At 38.0% G+C, this 23951-nt stretch overlaps 1 protein-coding gene across 2 annotated transcripts in view; it reads left to right on the top strand.

Annotated features, from left to right (window-relative positions):
* The window catches only part of NFXL1 (nuclear transcription factor, X-box binding like 1), a 54102-nt gene that overhangs the window by 17291 nt on the left and 12860 nt on the right, over positions 1-23951 (top strand). For both annotated transcript variants that reach the window (XM_048303976.1, XM_048303975.1), the window contains exons 15-20: positions 1441-1462; positions 7470-7610; positions 10089-10255; positions 11013-11082; positions 20784-20888; positions 22104-22190. In XM_048303976.1, the coding sequence (XP_048159933.1) occupies positions 1441-1462; positions 7470-7610; positions 10089-10255; positions 11013-11082; positions 20784-20888; positions 22104-22190 (592 nt within the window). The remainder of the gene's footprint in view (positions 1-1440; positions 1463-7469; positions 7611-10088; positions 10256-11012; positions 11083-20783; positions 20889-22103; positions 22191-23951) is intronic.

Here is a 23951-nt window from a genome sequence, read left to right as displayed (position 1 = left end):
TAAGAGTAGGATTGTTGTCTCTTGCATCCTTGCTGTGAACCTCAGGAAGGAGCCTGGCTTCATCACTTTGGAAACTTCCCTTAGTTGCCACTATTATATCCCTGGCCTGTGGCCTTCCGTATTGCTGGGATTTAGTCAGTCACTAGATGCAGGACTTTGTCTCCTGCATTTCATGAAAATCCTCTCAGGCTGTACCTTCAGCCTGTTTAGATGCTGAATGGTACCCCTGCATTTGAATGTGTTGATTGTACTGTCCGTTAGCATTATCTGCAAAATTGGTGCATTTTGTCTCTTCCAAGTTACCAGGGAAAAAATAATTAAACATGATAGGTCCCAAGCTGAAGAATTCCATATGTAACTGCTGTCCAAGCAGTATACAAAAACGAGCTACTAATATTTGAGCCCAGTGATCCTACTAGTTTTTTATGCATCGTAGTTCATCTGACACCCTTACAGCTCAACTTGAATGCAAGTTTGCCATGGGGAATTCCTCATCTACAGATCTAGTTACATGGCAGAAGACAATCTGGCTGCTTGAGCAGTTTACCCTTGCAGTGGAACAGAAGTGTGCTACACTGGAATGCAGAGGTTCTAGAAGCTAAATTAGCTGGATATAGGAAGATTGTTGTGGATTTAGGGTAGTTGAGCTGTGCGAAGAACAGGCTCCTGTGTTGCATTTGCTGGTTCTTACACTAGGTGGCTGATTGCTCTTGTTAGTAGCCTGCTGTCCTAAACATCGTCTGCAGCTCTTCTTATTTTGTGTCAGAGAAGTTATCAGGGATAATTTTTATTTTTTTTTAATACTCTTCTGGAAATTTTTAGGAACTGATTTACACATATTTTATCTTGAATGTTCATGATTTCATTACTCTCCCTTAAAAGATTTTATTAGAGAGATGAAGGGGATGACAGATACGAAATGAGAGGTAAAAAGAAACAGATACTTTTCAAAATAACTTGAGCAAAAGATTGATTTCAGTGTTTGGATGAGTCACCATTTAATACCTTCACAATTTTGATCCAATTACAGGTTTTCTTACCTAGGAAAACAGTAAACCATTCTAAAAGGGAGAAAACTAAACGTAAGAGTAGACTAGATCTCTGAAATAATTGAAAAATATGTTGTAATGTATTAGCAGAGACAAAGAAGATGATATTTGGAACCAAAGCAGGCTACTTTCTAAAAAGTAACTGATTTCATATACAACTACAAATCATTTGCACATGAAACAAATTTTGAGATTTTTATTATAAAACACAGCAATCCAAACAACTGTTGAAAAGGAGGAGGTGTTGAGCTGCATAGATGGATGATTTTCTCTTAGTTTGCACTTCAAAAAAATAGGTTGCACTAATTTTTATGTGAAAAGCACTGTCACTCTTTTAAGTCCCCTAAACAAATATTTATTTTCTAAATCTCTGATTTTTTTTCTTTAACAGGGAGTGTCTTGGACAGCATGAGGTGAGTCATGGAAACTGTTTTATGAAGGGAAATATGGCAAATACCTTATTTTGTCAGGCTGCAAAACAAAAGGCATTAAAAAGAAATAGTAGATTGTTTTAATACTTATTTTAAAATCAGTGAAGTACCTTAACATAAGAGCTTCCATATCAGAAGGTATTTTAGTTCCTTTATGAGCAATGTATAACTATTTGACTTTGTGGAATTCATGGACAGAAGTTTAAACTCATTTATGTAGCTATTTGTGTTTTCTTGCAGTTGTTTAAATTGTGTTTAAATGTTTTTCGGCGGTCTTATTAAATATTTATGCTTTTTTCCCCCCCCTCATTCTGTAGTTAATATTCTCTCTCTGTCACACGCTCCTGAGTTCTATGAACTGAGGTGTATATTTTAAAAGGATCAGGAACATAATGTCATACAGGAAAATTCTCATGTGACTTGGATCTAAGCACACATGGATGAAATCAGACAGTACAGTGGAAACTTCTTTTGTGTTAGTTACTAACTTGTCTTTTTGGTGTGTAGCCTTCTCTAGTTGTAGATGAAGTCACTGTCTATTTTGGCTTACATGAGAAGAGAATCTAATTAATGCGCAATAGCTTTCATCATTATTCACAATAATTTCTAAAAGTTGTGAAATTTACGGTCAAATATTTTTTCTTGATTTCAAAAGATGATTGCTAAACTAATTTTGAAAAAGCTATCGCTATTATGGCTTTGTCTACTAATATGTCTGGTATAAATTCACTGTCAAAGCCTGACTAACAATATTGTAAAAAAAACTAGGATCATTTTAAGCAAGTAAAAAATTCTGGAAAACACTAAATACAAAAATATGAAAGGTCTTTTTTTTCTCTGACCTTTATTAGTAATCTCTTGTTGTGTTGTTGTAACGGTGGCTTGATTATGTTGTGGCAACATCTTCAAATGTTGTTATCAACGTTTATGTAGCCACAGTCTGTTTGGGCAGCACGTTCATTAACCCATCCAGGTTGTGAATGCAGCTTTTCCATAGAGCTACTTTGCAGCTTGACAGTTGCTGAAGAAAAATGTGCCCTGAAAGCAGATGAAAAGAACAACCATACATGTCTGTTTGTTGTTGAAACAGATGGGCTTTGTTTTGTCTTTCCTCAGTAAAACTTACATGTGCATTAGCCAATTTTTTATTGAGTCAGTGACATGGTTTTTGATGGGACATACCGAATCTCGCCCAAATTTCATGAACTTATGTATAAACAATATACAAGCTGTGGTCTACAGACCCAGTCTATAACTTGGTCTAGACAATACAGAAGGATTTGGTTCTGTTCAGATGTACATGATTGTGAAATTTGTCCTTCCGCATAGCAGGACAGTATCAGTACTCTATTACTAGAGAAAATAGTAACAATTACTACATATTTATTACTACTTGTTTCAGAATAATTAAAAAAACCTTCACTTTCTGTAGCATACTGGTCTTAGAAAAATCATTCAGTGGCTTTGGGTCATGTCTTCTTCATGGATTTGCATTGAAAATAAGGACAAATGCCTGGGAGTCTATAGCTGACTTAAATTATTTAAATTTTTGATGCTACTCTAGATGAAATGTTACTTCTCTCAGCCAGCAGAGGCCGATGCTGCCTTCCTGCTTAAGTGTAGCCGTTCCTGGAGTGAAATTGTCTCCTGACCTTTGATATTTTGATGGAAGTCAAGGAAAAAAATGATTCATTAATGTGTATGGGAAGTGTATTTTTTTTGCAGTGGATTTTGTGTTCATTGTGCATTTTTGTGTTGTCCTGAAATCTCTGGAAATAAAAAAAAAATAACGTAATGTCTGTTCAGTGTTTTACAGCCACATTGATTCTTAACAAATAATCTCAGCTCAAGTTAATTTACTTTTGTTAACAAGAGAAAACATATGAATTTGTGAATGCTTCCCTCCAGTAGAATTTTCCCTGAGGGAATTTTCACTGGAAAATGGGAACTGTTCACAAGTGACAAAAGTAGCAGTTTTCTTAAGCAAAGTTTTGCTGTGAGTAGGTCCTTATTGCTGTACTATGTTGCTGTTACTGCTTATGTTGGACTGTTACCTCCTATAATGGAAAAGATATAAAAAAGAAAGAAACTAGGAACGAAGCAAGTTATTAAAGTCGTCTTGTATTTTATCAGGATGCCTGCTGACAATGTGTAGAGTAGAGACCTTAGGACTTTTATGACAAGCAAATCAACTGTCTAATTTCTTAATATTTGGACAGTAATTTCAATTTGTGGAGATATTGGAGTTGGTTGTTTGTGGGGGGGGTTGTGTGTGGGTTTGTTGTTCCTTTTTTTATTTCACTTTGGTATTTAGTTTAGGAAGTATTTTTAAGGGATTGGTTTAGTTTGAGCTCTTACATGTTGGCATTTAGAACAAGCAATTTATCACTTGAAACAACAGACTTAAAACTGCTTTTCAGATCATGTAATTGTATAAAATCTGTGCTTAGTGGAAGGATGATTCTACATGATGTTTAAGCTAACAGAAGATTTCTTTTAGCTGAGGTCTGCAGCCTTTTCTTAAATAATTTTACATATATTTAGAAAAATAAATAACTCATCATTCTTCCATTTGTAGGTTCTTAAAAGTAGCTCTCAATTTTGTTTCAGGTTGTGTGTCAGAAAAATCACCTATCAACAGTTGGTGCCATCCCAAAAAAAGAAATCTTGATGTTCTTCCTTTTTTTTAACTGTTATATACATTGAAATTTCATAGCAGCAGTACACATAGGCTCTTTTAAAATCAAGTTATTCTAAATCTCTTTTTATGGGAAACATTAATTAAAGCTGATAGAAGGTAAATGAGGACAAAGAAGGAAATCTTTACTGACTATGATACCAATTTATCGGCTGTATATAATTTTCTTGTAGTTGCTTCATTTCATTAAATGTTCTAGAGGAAGGAAAATGCTCTGGGTTTGCTTCCTTGAGGAATATTGTAAATATCCAGTAATATCAGGCTTTCTGTTCCTGGGCATATCATTGAACTCTCTTTCTTCTTGGGTGGTTTGTTCTTTGTTTTTTTTTTCTTTCTTTTGGGAGGAATTTAATGCTATGTTTTATTATTGTGAGTGGTTTTTAGTTCTGGTTCGTTCATAGGAGGAAGACCATTACTCTGCCTCTAGATAAAATTTTATCTAAAGCTTGATGAGATTCATCTTTATGGCTAAACACCATATAAAATTTGCTAAAATTTCCTTGCCCTGCCAATTTTTGTTTTCATATTCTGATTGATGTATCTGTTAATCGCTTTTATACATTTGGGAGATTTCCTGGAAAGCTTCTGAAAGTTGTCAGGTATTTTTTCCCTTTCCCTCCTTTCCTTGTCCTGTGGAAGACCTGTAGTCTGAAAATGATACCTTCTTATTTTCTTTTTTTTTTCCCATTCAGCTCTCATAAAATACTTAGAGTTCTTATCTGCCTTCTTCCTTCTTCAGCTCATCAGCCTCCTGGACTTTGTGGCTACTTTGATGTTTGTCTGTAGCAAGAGTTCTAGCTGCATTTAGCCATTTCAGAAATGCATTCCAACTGTAGGAAGCAAAACTTTATTTTGTCCTTTGGATTTGCTACTTAGATCCACAACAGAGAAACAGAGAAAAAAAAAGTAATGTAGGTTTAAATTAATTGAAATCTTTCAATTTTTGGCTACAGTATTAGTTGATTCCAGAAGACTGTTGTATCTTATTGAGCTCAAGCTGAAGCTATGCTGGATGCAGCCAGAGGGCTGGCATGTTTCCTCCAGTCAGCCATCTGAAAGCTGCCATTGTTGCCTGACTGACTTGTGTGCTTCACTGCCCCTGCCTTGTTTTACAATGCCTCTCATCTGTGTTCTTGAGGGATGCTACTTCTGCCTAAGTGCTTGGCTCTAACTGGAGCTGGTGGTTGTGTCCTTATCTGGTGGAAGACAACTCCTGATAAAAAAAAGTCTCATCAGGATTATGGAACAGTGCAGCCCTAGAGCTAATTACTACCATTGCCCTGATCTGCTGTCACTACCTGAGCCACAGCAGAACCAGTAGTCATAAAAAACTGAGTGGCAATGGGTGAGCATGAAAAGGTAGAGAAGTGGGTGGATTGTAATGTTTAATACATATTTTCTTTCATTCTTTTACCTTTCAACGTCCTTTGACTACTTAGATTGATACTGAAAGGATTTTGTGCTCTGAGGAGGGAGATGGAGGAGGATGCGAAGGGGTAGGATATTGGGCACATTAAAAGCTTTGGTAATTGGTATGTGCATTCTGGGTATAGTACTATTCTCTGCTTCAGACCTTCTTTTTATTAGGCCTGCTGCTTGCTGGCCTTTGGTCACCAGAAACACCCATCAGAGATAGAGTAGGATGTTTGCAAGGGGCAGTAGGAACCAGGAGTTCAGACAATGTGGTTGTTGCATCAGTGCTTTAGCCAGCATTGGCTTCAGCTCTGACACAGGGATGTGAAAGTGGTTGGATGCAGTAGATTCAAGGTTTTCTCCTGTGTATGCCATGCTTGATGTTCAGCCTGCCATGCAGACTTCTGTTCAGCCTTGGTGAGTCAGGATGATAAGAGGAGTTCAGAAGCCTTGTGAATGAATTGAATTTTGCAGTGATGTGATGTGAAGTTGTATTTTTTGGGTGAAGCCCAGAGAAGTTTATATAGGCAGGTGGATTTAAACTGTACTTTGTGTGATTGAGGGAGATCAACATGGACAGTGCTGAAGGGAGACTGTCCCTCACTGCCCTGTGGGGCCATCTCTCTTCTCTCTTTTCAGTTCCAGTGTTTACCTGTTTGTATGGCCAAGTCACTGGCAAAAGACAAACTTTTTTCTATTGATTAATTTTCTTCCATTTTGATTATTTGAATCATCTTGCTGTAAAGAGAGATGTGTAGGACTTGTTCAGAGTGGTGGAAGTGTGCAGTGAGGACTGTACAGTTTGAAGAGAGAAAAGGAAGGAGTACCCTGCAAGCTGTTCAGGCAACTACGGTTGCAACATAAAATCACACCCTTACTCTAGTCAAAGTGAGTTATGTCACATTAGCCTCTTGTGTAATAACATCACAAATAGTTTGTTTTTCTCTGGGAAGTGATCATGAAATTAAAAAAAAATCAAATATTTTGACAGCACCACAGAAAACTAATTTTTTTCATATGAGTATTACATAATGGTTGGAAAATGCTAAAAGTGAGTTTCCTCTAATCCTTTTGTGGAAGGGACTTGTACTATTCAACTTCAGGCAAGTAACCTAGTTAGGAGTTTACACTGGTTTTGGTACCAGTGAAGAGTAACAGCTTCTGAGTAGATGCTCTGAAGAGTACTATGGAGTTCTGTTAACTGGAGTGTTGACCTCAAATTAGAAAGTAAAAATGTATCATAAGACATAAAATCTTACTCCTGTTATGGAGCCATTTCTACTTCTCCTTACTTGTCCTGGGAGTTATATTTGATGTAGTCAGTATATGCTTTTTAGAATTTCTGGCTTGCAGGTTGTTGTCTGTTTTTCAAACTGTAAAGTATTTTGAGTTTATGATGACCATAACACAATTAGCTTTGTGAAAGCAATCTGTAACTGTCTTCTGCAGTAATGGTAAAGCACCTTAGGAACCTGTAATGGAAGGCATGAGTGTAATTCAGAAGGATTGAACAAACGACACTAAAAGATTTGAGCGTATAATAGCCTTTCAAAAAAAAGGGAAACGATGCTGCAAAAGTTACCTTGTTTAAGGAAGTGTGCTTTTTTTCCTTTTATCGGTGTAAAACAAATTTGTGTGGTTACATTGTTCACGGACAGGAACCCAAATGATACTTAAAAAAAAATCAAATAGAATTTCACTGATGTTTTTTCTTTTACAAAGGTACTGGAGAACCAGAACTTCTCTAATAATTCTTTGTCTCTGTGTGTGTGTGTGTAAATATATATATATATATATATATATCACACACTACATATGTGCAGTGTCTATATATATAACCCATCTGCATATCTATACTTATTTATTTTTAACTTTCAGGTTAGTCCGTTACCATGTCACTCTGCACATCCCTACTCATGTAAGAGATTTTGTGGGCGACTTCTTGATTGTCAGAATCATACCTGTATGAAAGAATGTCATCATGTTACTAAATTGAACAGTAGTGCAGATGGAAAGAAGGTAGGTTAATTTCCTTTTTGCTTTTGTTTTTATGTATTTTATATGGGTATGTTTTGTCTTCAGTTTTACTTGGAAAATAAAGAATTTGCAGCTGGAAGATACAGATCTATTCCAGATCCCACTGGGAGACTTGCATGTGTGCTGTTCCCATTGATGCTGTGACAGTTAGCTAATCTATAGTCCTTAGACTCTAAATCTGAGACAATATTACATTTTTTGCAAATTCTGTAACTTTTTGGTTTGTGTTGACATTACTTCGATTTCATCAGAACCTTATTTAACAAGTCTCTTATAAAGTTACTTTTTTGTAACTGTCAAGATCAAGGGGAACTACTGATAATCCCTGTATACAAATGCACTTGCAATCTGCTGGGGAAACTGTTTACTTAGGAGAGCTTGAATGGGTTGAGGAGGCTGGGAGACCTTTAGGAAAGCACTGGAAAGGTTGCCGAATTGCTGGAGACTTTTCAAAGTACTGGGATGATGTATTCATGTTTATCAGTGTGTACTAGAAACTGTCATTTATGCAGTTAAGAAGTTGTAGGTGTTAACTGCTGAAGATAACATGAAACAAAAGTATAAAGCTTAAAATTGTTCGTTATGAGCAGCCGATGCCACATGTATATGTTTTGGGGTTTGAGAGTCATGATTTGGAGGAAACCAGCTTCTCAAGTTTTTTTTAAGCATTACTTTAGAAAAAGTTGCAACATGGGCAGTCTGGGCATTTAAAAAACACCGAATCATTCAGTTGGGTACAAAGCAGAAATGTTGTATTTTAACTAGCTGTTATATTTAACTTAAATGGCATAATATCCCTGTGAATTCCTGTCCTGGAAGTGGTGGTGTTGTCATCTAATAACTCTGTATTGTAGCTGCCACATTAATCTATTTATGATTGTGGAAATTTTGTCTGAGGAGTATGGGCTGTTAGTGCAACTGGTGGAACGGTAACTTGCAGGAATACAGTGGCTTCAGTAAATAGTGAGAGTGACAGTTGAGCATCCCCAGTTATGACTAAGAGGCTGCCTGCCTGCTGCTTCAGTTAAGCCAATTAAAATGTGAATGAGTCAGGACTATTCCTAGCTCCATTTTGAATGAGACAATACATTCTCAGAAAAATGGGAGTCTATGTACCTGCAAAGTATGGGTAAATCTCATTTCTCAATTTTCTTCAATTCTTACCAACTCAAGTTGGTGTTGACCTTTAGTGCTTTTGTTCCGTTGTTTTGGTAGACTAAATGTAGTCAGGGCTGATTAAATTTCTAGCTTATATGTCTGAGTAGTGATTTTTATGTCTGGAATTTCAGTTTGTTCTGTGTGTTGTGTTAGAAAAATGTTGCAGAAAAGGCCAGCTGCTTGCTTTTACCTAAGGTTACATGTTATATGACAGATTTCTAAATGGTTTTAGTTGCTGTTGTTTTTCTTAGATTTGAATTTTTGTGAGTTAAGTTTTGTAAACAATCATTGTACAAAGGTTTCTTTTTAAACTTCAGCAAAAATTGTTCAGCTATAGAAGCAGAAGGAAAGGGGACTGGGGAAAAACTATTAAAAACTTAAAATTCTTATGCTCCAATTTTGAACAGCGTAATGTGAAACATTGGCGTGAATAGTTCTATTGGGAAAGCTTTGTGTAGCTTCATTCTTGGATAAATTGGCTTTACTTTGGCTGACTTCTTGGAAACTGAACATTTGAATGTGATAGTGGGCCTTAAATATTATGCTGTGTAGGTTCAGTTGATAAATCACGTCAATCTACCTGGATGTATTTGATTGCAGACTGGGGTTCTGGAAGTGTGAAGAATAGGAGTAGAAATGAAGCTTTATTTACTGTGCTGAGATGTTCATCACTTTGTGCCGATGGTCATATCAGCTGGAATGAGAGGGACATCACAGCTCTGATAGACTTGTGTAGCCTGTGGAGTAGAAGCAGCACCTTAGGCAGCTCCTAGGATATACCCAAGTTAATAATCCTTTTTGAAAGAGTATACAGAATATTACATGTGTATGGAAATGGAATGACTTAAAGTTTGCTTCTTAAAATCAAGCAAACCAATCTTTCCACCCCTGTATTGGAGAGTAGTAAGTACTCAATGACTCAAGCATTACAGTAACACGGTGAGTGGGATAAGTTAGTTTTGAATATAAAATAACTTCTTTTTCTAACAATTTTCCTTGGAGAATTAACAGGGGGTTTGGTCATTTTCCAAAGCACTAATATTAAGGAGGTTCTTTTATGCCCAGGATGGAATATAGAATTCTCTTTGACTGACCAACACTGGCATTTCTGGTTTTCTCTTAAAAAACGTATTTAATAATTACTCTTGCTTGGGAAATACCTTACTGAATAGCTTGATTCCCATAGTAAAAACCATGTTTGGGAAAAACCCTAACTCTTTCATTTATATAAAAGGTCATTAGTGATGCCTCACAAAACAAATATTTGGCACTTTCTTTAGTACTTTGTTTTTATTTTGTTAGGCAGGTCCAGAATGTTCACAGTGTGAAGAGGAGTGCACCAAGCCCCGGCCAGCTGGTTGTCCTCACCGATGCGTTTTGCCCTGTCATCCTGGGGATTGCCCATCATGTCTCCAGATGCTTAAAATAAAGTGTCACTGCAAACTATCAATGCTGTATATCGAATGCTTGTATGTATCAGAACACAGCCCAGCTTTTCATTTGAATGCTGTTAACTGGAAATAATTTGAAATGTCTGGGGATGGGAGCTGCTCTTATGGCAATTTATAAAATTTCTCTTGATTATAATTTCTAAGATAATGTTTTTTCTATTTAAATTTGCAAGTATTTTATTTGGTATTACTACTAAAATTGCTAAAAATGCATGGGGTCTTATGACCAGAAATTGTTTTTATAATACAGATAATTCTTTGAATTATGCAAATATATAGTCATCTATATAACATTTATTCTGTATGTGCTTCTTTTAGAGTATGTGAAGAAGAAATTTATACAAGTATTAGAATTAATGTAGTTAGTGTAAAAGGTCTTTGTCCTGCAGTTCATGCCCTTCAATTTCTAGCTGTTTTAATTGAAAAACTGCTTAGTAACTGTTTCTACACCTTTTTAATCGTTTGCGTGTGTGTGGATAGAGGGTAAGCTAGACTTTACAAAATGTGAGATGGAACTTGGGGATTGTTCTGAAAATATTCATCATATGCAAGTATGTTTTTCTTTGTTGATTTCCTTTGAAGTACCTCAAGTCCTCCAAGTTTATGTGAGTTTGTCTGTGCAATAGGGCTGTTTGTATTAGTCACTCAGGATGTGGACAAATGAGTCCACTCTTCTTTGTAGTGAAGTATACTGAAAGTACACGCCTAACTGTATTGACTTTTGTTGTTTTTAAATTGGAATTTTTTTAACACAAATACATCTTTCCTTTTACAGAAAACTAACATGTGCTGATTTAAAAGAAAAGGAGCTTCTTATTTCCTGTAAAAATCAGTGTCCAAAAGAGGTAAGCCATATTAACAAAAGAAATGCTTGAGTTGATGGCTCTGTGGAATTCTCTGAGTATAGGCCAAGCAAACTAGAGAAGCTTAGTCTAAATGAATATGTTAAATGATAGATGTGAAGGTAGTTAGTGACCCATACTTGAAGGACATGTATTAATGTATTGCTGTCAACCAGGAGAGTTTTATTAAAGGAACAGAGGTTTGTCTCAAAGGCACTAATGGCTTGAATGTTTAAGCAGGTGAGGTTGAATGTGGAAGAGTATGTCCTCTCACATGGTTTAAAAACTGGTCATCAGTTTATATCTCAGAAAGAGTAGGATGTTGTTTGATTAGGAAAAATGCTGGGAATTGTGCTTGCTATTCTCATGTAAGTGCAGGTTTAGAATCTCTAACTGCAACAATTTGGAGGATAAGGGGTTTTATACTTAATAAATGAGATGAGCTAATAATGCCCTGGTGTGTTAGTGAAATATATGTTAAGTAGTGTAAAATAGAAGACAAGCCAGTTAGTCTCTCTGCTGTATCTGGGTACATCTAAAGGGTTGCTGTGAAGAAGAGAAGGATAATATCTTTACTACATGATGCTTAGACTATGAGCCAATAGCATCAGTAAAGAAGATTCCTGTTGAATACTGCATTTGAGTAATAGTTTGTAGAACAGGGCAGGAACTGGTTGGAGAAGCTACCAAATTTTCATCAGCAGCAGCTTGGACGTGTTTCAAGATTTCTCTTACAGCAGTGTTACCCACAACTACACGTGTGGCATGGGCCAAAGGACTTTGTCCTTGTCCCTCCCAATGCTGTGGCTGTGTGCTGCTTGTGTCCTTTCAGAAATCCTTGCATTACTTACTATTTTATGTTTGTTCCTTAGTTGTTATTAACTATGCTGAGAGGGTCATTAACTGTCATTAACTCCATTTCTGGATGGTTAGAAAATGTGGGAAGTGGAAAAGCAGGAATTTCATTATCATCCAGTGTCAAAAACTTCAAATATGAATCCTTGTCTATATTAGAAAACTTTTTTTTTTGATTTTGAGTAAATACAAAAATTTACTTACTGCTGCTTTCCCAACAGTGTCTGTTCCTCTGCTTTTCAGACAAGATTGTGTTAACCCCAACAGGAAGACTGTACTCTGTACATACTTGTGTCTTCTGCTTTTTGCCCTTGTAGATGCCTATTGATTAATTTTTTTTTCTGTAAATGAACATGCCTGTCAGAATTTTCTCATCTGGATGTCTGAAAGCTCTCTTCCTGGTGGGGGAACACTTCGGGATATTGTTTAATTGTCCATTTACCTCTTAATTTTGTCCTTTCATGTCCCTCTCTGTTACTTTGGTTTTATTTGCTCCAAGACTTCCTTCTCTGTATTTTCAAGAGTGCTTTAATCCCTTATCATGAACTGTATGTTCTGTACTTCAGCTTCTCTTCAAATAATTTTTTTCCCCACAGCTCATCTTTGACTTTGATTAATGTAACTGTTACGATTTTTCTGAACATACTCCCCAGACTTAGTCTGGGATTTAAAATCCACCTAGCAGTGGTCCCAAACTCTAGCTTATAGTTCAGAATTGCCCTATTCCACAGATGATGTCTTTTTTACTTAATTTGATGGGATGTGAGGTAAAGAATGTGACAACAGAATTTACATTAGTTTTATAAAGCTTTAACTTAGTTCTAAAACTCTTACTCCTATAAATGGTTTGGAAGATAAGGTTTTTTGCAGCGTCTGCTATCCAGAGAATTAGTATAATTGATGTAAAAATGCATATTCTTCCTTTCCTGTGATGCTAGCTCTAGCTCTTACTGTCGTTCATGAAATACAGAAGTTATTAGTACCTTCTTGCTTCAGGTAGTTCATATCTTTGTGTTACAGTTCCTCCTACTTTTCTTCAGATCCTTCTTTGGTAACTATATGTGTAATGTATGGGGTTTTTACCATTTTTTTGTCCAAAAAATCTGTTCCCATTTCTCTGAATACTGAACAGTTCTAGGGATGCTTTGTCTGTTTCTGTTTTATAAACAAAATATATTTCTGCAGCTTTGAGAAAATTAGCTAGCGATATCATTATACAAATTATACTGATAGCTCTCTTTTAAGGGATTTATTGATAAACACAGTTTGAAGGAACAGCCTTAACAGACACCACCCTGTCACTCCCACCACCACCTCTCCCCAGCAAACATAGGCCAAGCCCATTTTCTTGTTTGTAAGTTTGTCATGAAACAAGAGCTTACAAACAACTTGGCCAGAGATAAGATGGATAAGACTACTTAATTTAGAGCATTTGAAGATTGCAAATCTAACATGTCTGCCCAAAACTAATTTGGAAGTGGTTTTGTATGTAATTCTGGAAGCCTCAAGTAAATTTCAAATTAGTGTTTTATGAGAATTTTCTTATTCAATGTCAGAAGCTGACCGAGTCATTCACAGAGCTCAATGACGTTGACGATTGCTATAAATCAGTGTGCACTACCACTCCTAGCTTACCATAGTGCAACTTAGGTTCAATAGAATGCAGTATTTTACTGCAGTTGTTGTTTTGAGATGTTTTTGGTTAATGGAAATTGCAGTAGACAGTATGCTACCATATTTCTTTTACAGTTGCCATGGTACATTTGGGGATAAAGAAAACTAGTTATATTGTCTGGGCCTTTGGAAAAATACTACAGAAACTTGAAAAACTTGAGGAGGTTCATGCTTTTCTTTTGGCTATGGCAGTATAAAACTAAAAATGTGACTTCCAGCATTACATAGCACAGCTCATATTTCCTTTCTGCTTTAGGGAGAAGCAGTTTCTTTAATCCTGCCACAGCTGTTATATATGAGATATTTTAATTAAAAAGTTAATTCTCTTGTTTGGTAATAATAACAAGAGATCCTGTTGAAGGAAATTTAACTTCTTTTTTTTTTTCTTAATCAGGGTGATTAAATTCTTAGGATCATGCTTGCAGATGTTTTGAAACAATTCTTATGTAGAATATTGAAGTCTGTCAGTTTTCATTGTTTATGTTTTCCTGTCAGTGTTCGTGAATCTGTATTTTAACACTTTATTCCATGTAGTTAGTATTTTTTAACAAAACAGCCATACTTTGTAGTTTTACTGTGCACTCTGCTTTTGTTTTGATGTGAAATATGGGACCCCATTATGATAAATTTAGTTTAACATGATAGTGCAGTAGGACAATGTAATTTTTCCCCCTGAGCTCGGCACTGGTGAGGACACACCCAGAATCCTGTGTTCAGTTTTGGGCTCCTCACTACGAGAAAGACACTGAGGTGCTGGAGAGTGTCCAGAGAAGGATTGCTGATGAAGGGTCTGGAGCACAAGTCCTGTGAGGAGTGGCTGAGGGAGCTGGGGGTGTTTAGCCTGGAGAAGAGGAGGTTCAGGAGGGACCTGATCCACACTCTCCTGTGTGAAAGGAGTTTGTAGAGAGGTGGGGATTGGTCTCTTTTCACACAAGTGACAGTAGAAGAGGAAATGGCCTCGAGTTGTGCCGGTGGAGGTTTAGATTGGATATCGAGAAAAATGTCTTCACAGGTGGTCAAGCATTGTGCTAGGGTGCCCAGGGAAATGGAAAATGGTAGAGTCACCATCCTTGGAAGTGTTCAAAAAAATGTGTGGATGTGGCACTTGGGGACATGGTTTAGTGGTTAACTTGGTAGCGTCAGGTTAAGGGACCCAGTGATCTTAAAAGTCTTTCACAACCTTAACAATTCTGTGATTCTATAAATTTTAAAAGTATGCATATGTTTTTGGGCTTTTTGATACATTAAATTAATTAAACATTCTGGAAATAATATTTAATTCTGCACACACACACTGCAAATGTATGTGAATTACAAAAATTTAATTTTGTCTTTGGAAGTGGTAAAATTCTCTTTTGTACTTACCTTTTGGCATTGCTGCTCAAAAGTGCTATTTTCTTTAGTACCAGGGTATTTTCTTTATTATCAGATGTGTATTAACAGGTTGTGTTAATTACCTTCTGTTGGAATTCACTTAAGCCTCCATAAGTGTTGATGGAGTTTATCATCTTCTGGTATAATGTTAAGATTTAAACGCACTGCATATGGGAAAAGTATTTGTAGGACATTTTCTGTTTTGGTTTTTTTTTCAGAGTTGTGGGTTAAATCCCTTCTTTTAATGGCTTTGCCATCTCAAACATAAAGCATGTTCAGTTTGGGCTTCAGTCCAGAAGCTATTGACAAGAGATCTTGTATGGTAGAAAAGGATCTAAAGGGGGCACACACTTTCTGTTTTAGCACTGAGTAGTTCAGCATGGACACTTAAAAAGAAGCAAAAAAAAAATCCTTTCCCATTACATTCTTTATCCAGCAGAAGCAGCAGAATGATTGCTTTTGTTTTCTGAGATCATGGGGAAATGTTGTTTTGCCACTTACTTCACAGCTTCTCTTGGTATTCTTTTTAGTGTTGGTTTTGCAGTGAAGGGAGTAAGAAGAAACTTCCCTGCACAGAGATATAGGACAAGAAAAAAGCTGTCAGGGAAACATTTGCTTTTCAGTGTTGGATTAAACATACTCCTGTGCTATAAATATTTTGGTCTAATGGTGTCTATGAATTTTATTGCAGTAGCACTTAGAGGTCAAGGTGAGGGTTACTGACTTGAATTTGCAGCTCTGATATGTCAGTTAGTGTTGGGGTCTCCTCCCCTGCCGTGTAGCCCTGGGAGAGGGGCCCTGAGGGCACAGACACGGGGCTTCCCTGCCCCTGCTCAGCCTCGTTCCCATTGGTTGGTTTGTGTTCCCTGCGCGGGCAGAAGGACCCTTGGTCCCGTGACTGTAACAGTTCCTCAGCAGAGCTCCGGCCATGCGGCTGGAGAAATAAACATCTCTGAAACAGCTATCAAGAATCTGTCTGTCCATATATATTTCCTTTCCACGGGACTCCTGGTTTGGTATATGTATGTTGCAGTATCCCCACTGCAACATAATGGTGGAGAATTGTGAGCAGAACGATCCCCGATCCCTAAGCGACTGATTTGTGTGAGTAAACCCTGGAAACTTTGCATTCCTCTTCTTGGTTTTGCTTTGCTATGCCATATCTAAACTATGGAGGAACCGTGGGAAGACTCTTGGCTCTCAGAGCCGCATATGGACATTTATCTTAAACTTAAAATGATTCTTGAACGATTTGTAAATTTTAGCTTGATTCAAGCTCAAAAAGAACTGAAACACTTCCTGGCATGGTTGTTTAAGAACTTTTTCTATGTTTCTTGGGATTTAATTCTTACCAAGGGCTTTTGGAAAACTGTTTGGACACAGTTAATATTGGAGTCAAAATATATGCCAATGGAAGAATATTTTCGTGAATATTATTTAGTTACTGAGACTGTTGAGCAATGTCAGCTGTGTCCTGGCGAAGGGAAGCCTGGCGCAGGGACCGTGCGGCCCAGGCCACGTGCACCGAGCGCTCTGAGAGCAGCAGCGAGGCAGTTCCCGCGCGCGGGCGGAGCCACGCGAGCCGCAGTGTCGGTGGCGGAGCGAGGCGCGGCGGGAGCAGCGGGACCCGGCGGTGCCCGCACGGCCCCGCACAGCGCGTGGTGGAGCGAGCCCCGGGAATGCCCGACCGAGAGGGGCGGCGCACGGGCGGCGGCTGGCGGCAGCGGCGGTAGAACAGAGCCACACCCAGCCGAAACGTGCGCTGGAGCAGGGCGCGGGGGAGTCGTCGCTCGGGGGCCCGGCCGAGACGTGGGTGCAGCGCCCGGCATCGGCAGCGAAGCTGCGACCAGAGGAGGCGACGCACGGAGAACTGAGCAGCGCGGCCCGGCCCGGCCCGCGCAGCCCCGAACGCGACCCCGGGAAGAGCGCGCAGGCACCAGCAGCCCCGACAATTCCAACACGGGAGCGACCGAAGGAGAGAGCAAAGACGCAGCGAGACAGAAAACAGCAGCCACTCGGAAAAAGGAAAAGATCATAGTAACTAAGATCTTAGGGATAGTAAAATGGTATAATGTTAAGCAAAATTATGGTTTTATAACAAGATGTGACAACCAGCAAGACATATTCGTGCATAGAACTGCTATTAAAAAGAATAACCCTGAAAAATGCATCCCAAGCTTGGGAGATGGAGAGGTAATGGAATTTAAAATTGTACTAGGGAGAAAAGGGTTACAAGCATCGCAGGTCACTGGGCCTGATGGTGTTCCTGTAAAAGGCAGTATATATGCAAAAAATCGTAGTCATGTTAGACAGTATCTCCATTGTAAGCCCCCCCTACAGTCTCCCTTTCCTAATCCCACCTTTCCCTTTTACCCTATGTCCTATTACCCCCAATGTATTCCCAATCTGTTTTTTCATCCATGGTTTCCCTCACAAAACCATGCTTTTGCCAATTGTTTCCCCAAAAATCCCTTTCCAATGCCGAGTGGGGGATGAAAAGGGGGAGGGAAGAAGTTAAACCCTCTCCTGCCTCAGTTTCCCCACAAAGCATGCTCAGAGAGTTCTGTCTCCCTTCTGTCAGCCCTAAGATGTTCCACAGAATCTGTTTGGACATTTAAAGTCTCAGGAGGGTGGCTTGTTTTGTCTTGAAACTGTTCTTGTTATGTTTATCCAGTTGTTTTCATTCTCCTTTTATTAAAATAAAACGGGTGAGGTGTTGGGGTCCCTCCCCTGCCGTGTAGCCCTGGGAGAGGGGCCCTGAGGGCACAGACACGGGGCTTCCCTGCCCCTGCTCAGCCTCGTTCCCATTGGTTGGTTTGTGTTCCCTGCGCGGGCAGAAGGACCCTTGGTCCTGTGACTGGAACAGTTCCTCAGCAGAGCCCCGGCCATGCGGCTGGAGAAATAAACATCTCTGAAACATCTAGCAAGAATCTGTCTGTCCATACATATTTCCTTTCCACGGGACTCCTGGTTTGATATATGCGTGTTGCAGGATCCCCACTGCAACAAGTTAGGACACGACTGTTTGGGCTTTGACTATTAATGAGAATGTGCCTAATTACTATGGAAGAGTAATCTGGAAGTAATAGTTCTAGCCATGGCTTGTTCTGGCCAGCATGAGGTGACTTGCAGGTGAGACTAGATGGAGTTATTGTGTATGATGCTCTTGTGTAGGGAGCCAGGAGACGCGCCCTCCTACTGCGCAGTGTTCATGCAGTAGCAAATTGGTTTTGCAGAGATTGTGGTCACTTATGAGGAGACTCGGCCATTAGACTCTGTGTTCTGGGTGGTAGTCTGACCTTGGTAGCGTACAAGGCTTAGACAAGCTTCTCCCCTCATATTTTCAAAATGAGGCAAAATAATTTTTGTATTTCAAGGAAAATATTTGCTGATGATCAGTTGTGCTTGAAAAAAACTAAGTTCCTTCTTTGATAAGGTGACCAATTTATGTATTTTTCCCTCCAGATAAAATGAATAGATGAGATCTGCTGCATAAGGCATCAGCAGAGTGAGTCAGTCAATGCCACTTAGTGAGTATCTAGTTCAGATACAAGAGAGGGTTAATACAAGCATGAAGGTGGCTAAAGGAAACAACTGTATTTGATTATCTTTTGAAAAACCCACCCAACTCCCTCCCCCAAAACAACAGCAAAACTAAAAAAAAAATTGGAGCAAGAGATACTAACAGTAAGGAAGATTTCCCAAGGACTGAAATGACACTTGACTTTGCATTGTTTTCAGTAATGACCTTGGCACAAAAAACAGTCATTTTCTGATGAAAAGTTGTAGGGTGTTGTCAGTGTATGAAAATTGAGGATGTGCATCTGTAGAACACATGTATTGGGGCCATGTTATTCAATACAGAAGAAAAACCCCCAGTAAGACCATGCATGTGAAGCTAATAATAAGCTCCCAGGAAACAGCAGATATTCTTATTTTTCACAGCATGATTAGCTGGAGAGAAATAAAATGAGAGCCGAAGATGTTTTGGGGAAGGTACTCTACTAAGAATGAGGTGCAATTAAGGCATTGTACAAAGTCCTTCCTGCTGAGATGTCATTTGAAATATTACATGCAATTCTGGCTATGTACTCAAGAAACATTGATTTAACATGGTTGAAATTCATTTAAGGGAATACTATGGTAATAAAGAGCCTTTTAAGAAAAAACAGAAATACTTCAATATGAGGATAAGAAGTGCGGCTTAGACTAGCTAGAACAAATGTAGGAAACTCAAAAAAAGCTCTTGCATCTTGTAGTGAGCTCCTGGAGCACTCTCCTTAGTGAAGCAGTAGAATAGGGTCAGAATGAGGGGACTGTTTTCACAGTAAGCTTTCATCCAGACGTGGAAGGATATAGAAGGTAGGTACTGGCCTGTGGGGGGACTGGATTTCAGGACTGAACATGATGACTTAAAGGTTCCTTCTAGTCCTGTATGAAATGTGCTGAAACAGTAACTAAAAAACTGAGCCAAAACCATGAAGTATCTATAATAGCTTGTGACTGTTGTGGACATGAAGACAGGTATGTGTGTTCCATAATTTTAGTCAGAAAGGTTCATGTTCTGTTTAGGTGTATGTTTCATGATACTAGCTCCGATGTTGTGCCAGTTCCAATGGACTTCTGAGAATGTAGATTTACTAATCAAAGTGTACCCACCTGGGTTTGATACTTACTATTCTCATTCTTGTGGATTAAGTGATGTAGTATGTATACATTTTGGATTTTTAATAAATGTGGAAAATGAATCTTAAAATTGTATGTTTTAGAGCATTTTCCAGTTTGTGTTAATCCCTTGGTGAGAGTGAAGAGGTGAAATTTCACTTTTAATAAATAACACTGCCTAATGCTATTTTAAGTAGCTGGGGGATTTAAAGCTCTCTGTAAGTAAATTGCTTAGATCTCTTCTGTGAGGTTCCACCTTCAGTTATTATTGGGTTATTGGGCTATGTAGTTGAAAATGAAAAACTGTTATTGTGAAGACTTCTTATGGGCATGTGTGTGAGCAAGGAGTATTTTTAGTCAAGTTCTTAACAAGGAAAAAGATTTGTTTACGTTCTTGACATATTTTATTTAATATAATGCTGGGAGCACTGCTACGTTCTTATCAGTCAGCATACTTAAATTACTGACTTAATTCTTACACAGTAAATGAATGATAATATTTTCTCTGTAAGTTAAAAAGTGCACTGGCAGTAAAAAAAAGTCTTTATCTTTCAGATGGCAGAAGTGGGATAATCTGCAAAATGCAGAAATTTTGGATTTTCTGAGATTATTTTGGACATGATAGGAATTTTGATGACCTTTATTTGACTTTTGCATAGTTCTGATGCTGCTTCCATAAAAGATTTTTTCTGTGGTATTTCTGCTTCTGATTCTTTCCTCTTTCTTTTATTGCTCTGTCTAATCTACAAGTAGCTAATCTACAGTACACTTAATTTCGGTTTTCAGGGTTTTTTACATTATCCATTTGTATTCCCCCAGCATAGAGATAGCTAGGGTGATGTATACATTACTGTGGAAATTACTGTTCTTGAAACATGGGAAAGGAGAAAATGTCTTCTAATAAAGCTGTGCCAATAAAAGAGAAATCGTCCTACAGGAATTGAAAATCAGTAAATAAGAAGCAAACATTTCCTGCCCCCCAAAAAGAAAAGAAAAACCAATTATTTCACAAGTGAGAAGAATGATTAATCGAATGTTAAAATGCTAGGTCTGAAATAAAACCGATTCATAGATTCTTGGTAATTTTACAGTGTTTTATTGATGCAGGAGTTTTATTTGTGTTTTGTTCTTTACAGCTGCCCTGTGGTCATCGGTGTAAAGAGATTTGCCATTCAGGTAGCTGTCCTCTTAACTGCAGCCAGAAGGTTAAATTGCGATGTCTCTGTAAGAGACTGAAAAAGGTAAATTTTTAAGTTGCAGTTTTTGAAGGATGTCTATTCTTTCCGTGTTCCTGGGCTTGTATGGATGGATGATGTGGATGCTGCAGATTGGAATAGGGCCAGTTACTGTAGTAGAGCTGTAACAATTTACATCAGCTGAAGATCTGGGTTGCTATATCAGAAGATTCACTGGAGAATATAAAATCTTGTTAATTCTAAAATACGTTAGCTGCCTGACTTACAATAGCTTTATCTTCATGCACACTTAAATTTTTGTAGTTTTGTGGGAAGAATACTCAGATGACCTGGAGTGATTTGAGAATAAAAGTTACGTTTTTATGATGATACTGGGAAATTTGCAGAAGTTGGTATTAGCACAGATGTTGTGAAACCTGAACTAATGTAATTAATTAAGGCTCCCTGCAAACCTAAAAGTAAGTACAGGCATCAGCATCCTTAGCTTCTAAAAAAGATAAGGACAAAGTAATGTAACAAGTTTACTTTAGATGTACACTGTTATGAGGGGAACAACAGAAATTGATATGAAGCCTTGACAAAAAATAATGTCTTAATGAAAAAAACCCCATGATCTTTCTTAATTAAAATCTTCTGGCCCCAGTTAACTTCTGAGCCTTCCAGCACGTTGCAGTTCCCCAGAGTCCTCAGCTTCTCCAAAATATGTCTTGTGCTTCCTGAAGTCTTGCAGGTGGGATGCTCCGCAGGAGAAAAGATGACATATACAGAACAAGTGCTTAAAATTGATCAGCCTCTGCTTACAGATAACTACTTTGTTGGTTTTTTAAATTTCTTCAATACTAGGAGGAGGGGAGAAAGCATGAGTGAGAATTACTTACTTCTCCCCCCTCCGCCCATGACCTGACTTTGTCCTGTAATATGAGCTGGTTAAGATAATATATATGAAATTACTGAGACTCTTTCTGCCAGAGGTTCAGAAGGTTATCTTACTTGTCTAAGGCAAATAAATGAGTGAAGAAGAGAAAAATTAAACTGGACTATTGATTTATTCTTCCATTCAGCTTAGCTTATTAGAAAGAAGGAAAATAAAAAAGGACAATTTAATACATAATTACAGATTCAAGTAACAATCAGTCATTAGCTTTATTTTATATGTAAAACCAGTGTTTTACTAAATAAAGTTTTATTATTTTCATAAAGAAGTTGACATCTAAAATCTTATATGGGGAAATGATTATAAAAGACAAATTGTATTAACAGGAAGTACAGTGCAGCAAGATACAAGAAGGCAAAGTTTCACTGGAATGCGATGCATTATGCAAGGAAATGAAGCGGAAAGCATATGAGGTAATGTATCCATTGTAGCTATAATTTCTTCTCAGAGTTTCAAGAAAAGTAGAAAAAAGAACACATTATTTTTCAAGGCAGTACCTGTAGAAATGCAACGTAAGTGGATGTGCTGTTGAATAGTAGCTATTTTTTCAGACTTGAATTTATGAATGGTGTTAATTAACTCAAATACTATTTTAAAACAGTATTATGTTATTTTCCTTTTTTTTTTCTTTAAATTGATTGGAATGTATTCTTTCCTCTTTCACTGAGAACGAGTGATGATCAGTGATGATAAAATAGTCATTAATGCTGTAAGATTGGAGTCAGGCTTCTTCACAGAAGAAGATCTGTGTTTCCAATGAAGATTTTGCAGCCATCAGTTGCTCAGATTGTCCAGTGTGGAGTATAATCCTGCCACATGGTATTAGTTATCCTCTACTGGAAGAACTGAGAATTTCCTGCAACTGCAGAATACTACTTAGGCTGCTGTAAACGTGACTTCTCCCTAGCTCAGCTGTTCTATGAAGTAAAGAATTTGCTCTGTGCTGTCACACAGAGAGACAGGATATGATCCTTACTCTTATAAACCTTTTATAGAAACATAAACAAAGAATTGATGCATAACTTGCTTGGGTTTTTCAGGTAAGTATTAGATGTGATAAGCATACAACCCAAGAACTCAGTGGGTAAAGCTGACAAGTCAACTTCTGTTCAGGTTTTCAGGATTGATTGACAAGTTCTGACAAGTATCACACTGACCAAATCTCGCAACTTTGCAAGCAGGTTGAATGCTAAAACTCTTGGGATAGGCCTTTAGAAAATCCCAACCATAACAAACAGTTCCAGTAATGTGGCTGTTGTCAAGGCAGACATAAAACCCACTCTAGTCATAATCCATAGTCAAGAAAGGTAGAAAGTTTTTTATTGTCTCTACTGCTATTCTTATACCTCTTCACAGTGGCTGTGGCCTAATTTAAGATTGGCTGTTTAGCAAACAATGACAAGGCTGTCTAACAAACAATGACCATTCAGGCAGTAAACAATCAGCTATACAAACAAAAGTATAGTTGCTGCATATTATCCACAAGTTCTTCCTTGTACACTCTCAATGTTCCTGTAGCGGGTAGAGTTCAAAACCGGGCAGAAACACCAATTAAGTGTAGTGGTTTTGGTTCAAAATATTCATTACTTACTTATTTTCCTTCTGTGAGATAAGAATTAGGAGAAAAGCAAAGCAGGCACAAACCTTAAACAGTTGCAGTAAAATGAAAGAGTTTTATTACTAATAGAATTAAAAGTAAAGAGAAAATAACAAGAAATTAAAGCAAATTTCCCCCCTCCCGCCCCCCTTCCAGCACTTCTCTCCTTTTACCCAGCTCACACAAGGATAACAGAACATGGGATGTTAGTCAGTGTTCCAGTTCTTGAAAAGTCTCTCTCTTATGCTTAAGGAAAAAAGGGTTTTCTTCAGTTGCACGTGGTTCCCAAACTGCTACTAACAGCAGACCCGCCCGGAAACAAACAATCTGCTGTGTGTAGAACATCTCTCCCATGAAAAATCTCACAGTTCCTTCACACTGCAAAACATGGGCCATCACATGGGGTTATTAATCTTTTTAAGGATAAGTTATTTTGGCCTGCACACAAAGGCTTTCTTCGCCACAAGTCTCTAAAAGCTTCTCTATAGTCTGGCATAGGCACTCTTCACAATCTTCACAGGCCACACGCGGATTCTCCATCCCCCCATGTTCTTCAAATGGATTAAAGAGACAAACA

The sequence above is a fragment of the Corvus hawaiiensis genome, chromosome 5, assembly GCF_020740725.1.
Source record: "Corvus hawaiiensis isolate bCorHaw1 chromosome 5, bCorHaw1.pri.cur, whole genome shotgun sequence".
NCBI classification, from domain to species: domain Eukaryota; kingdom Metazoa; phylum Chordata; class Aves; order Passeriformes; family Corvidae; genus Corvus; species Corvus hawaiiensis.
The sequence above is the reverse complement of the archived record's forward strand: the minus strand, read 5'-3'. Positions and strand labels throughout refer to the sequence as shown.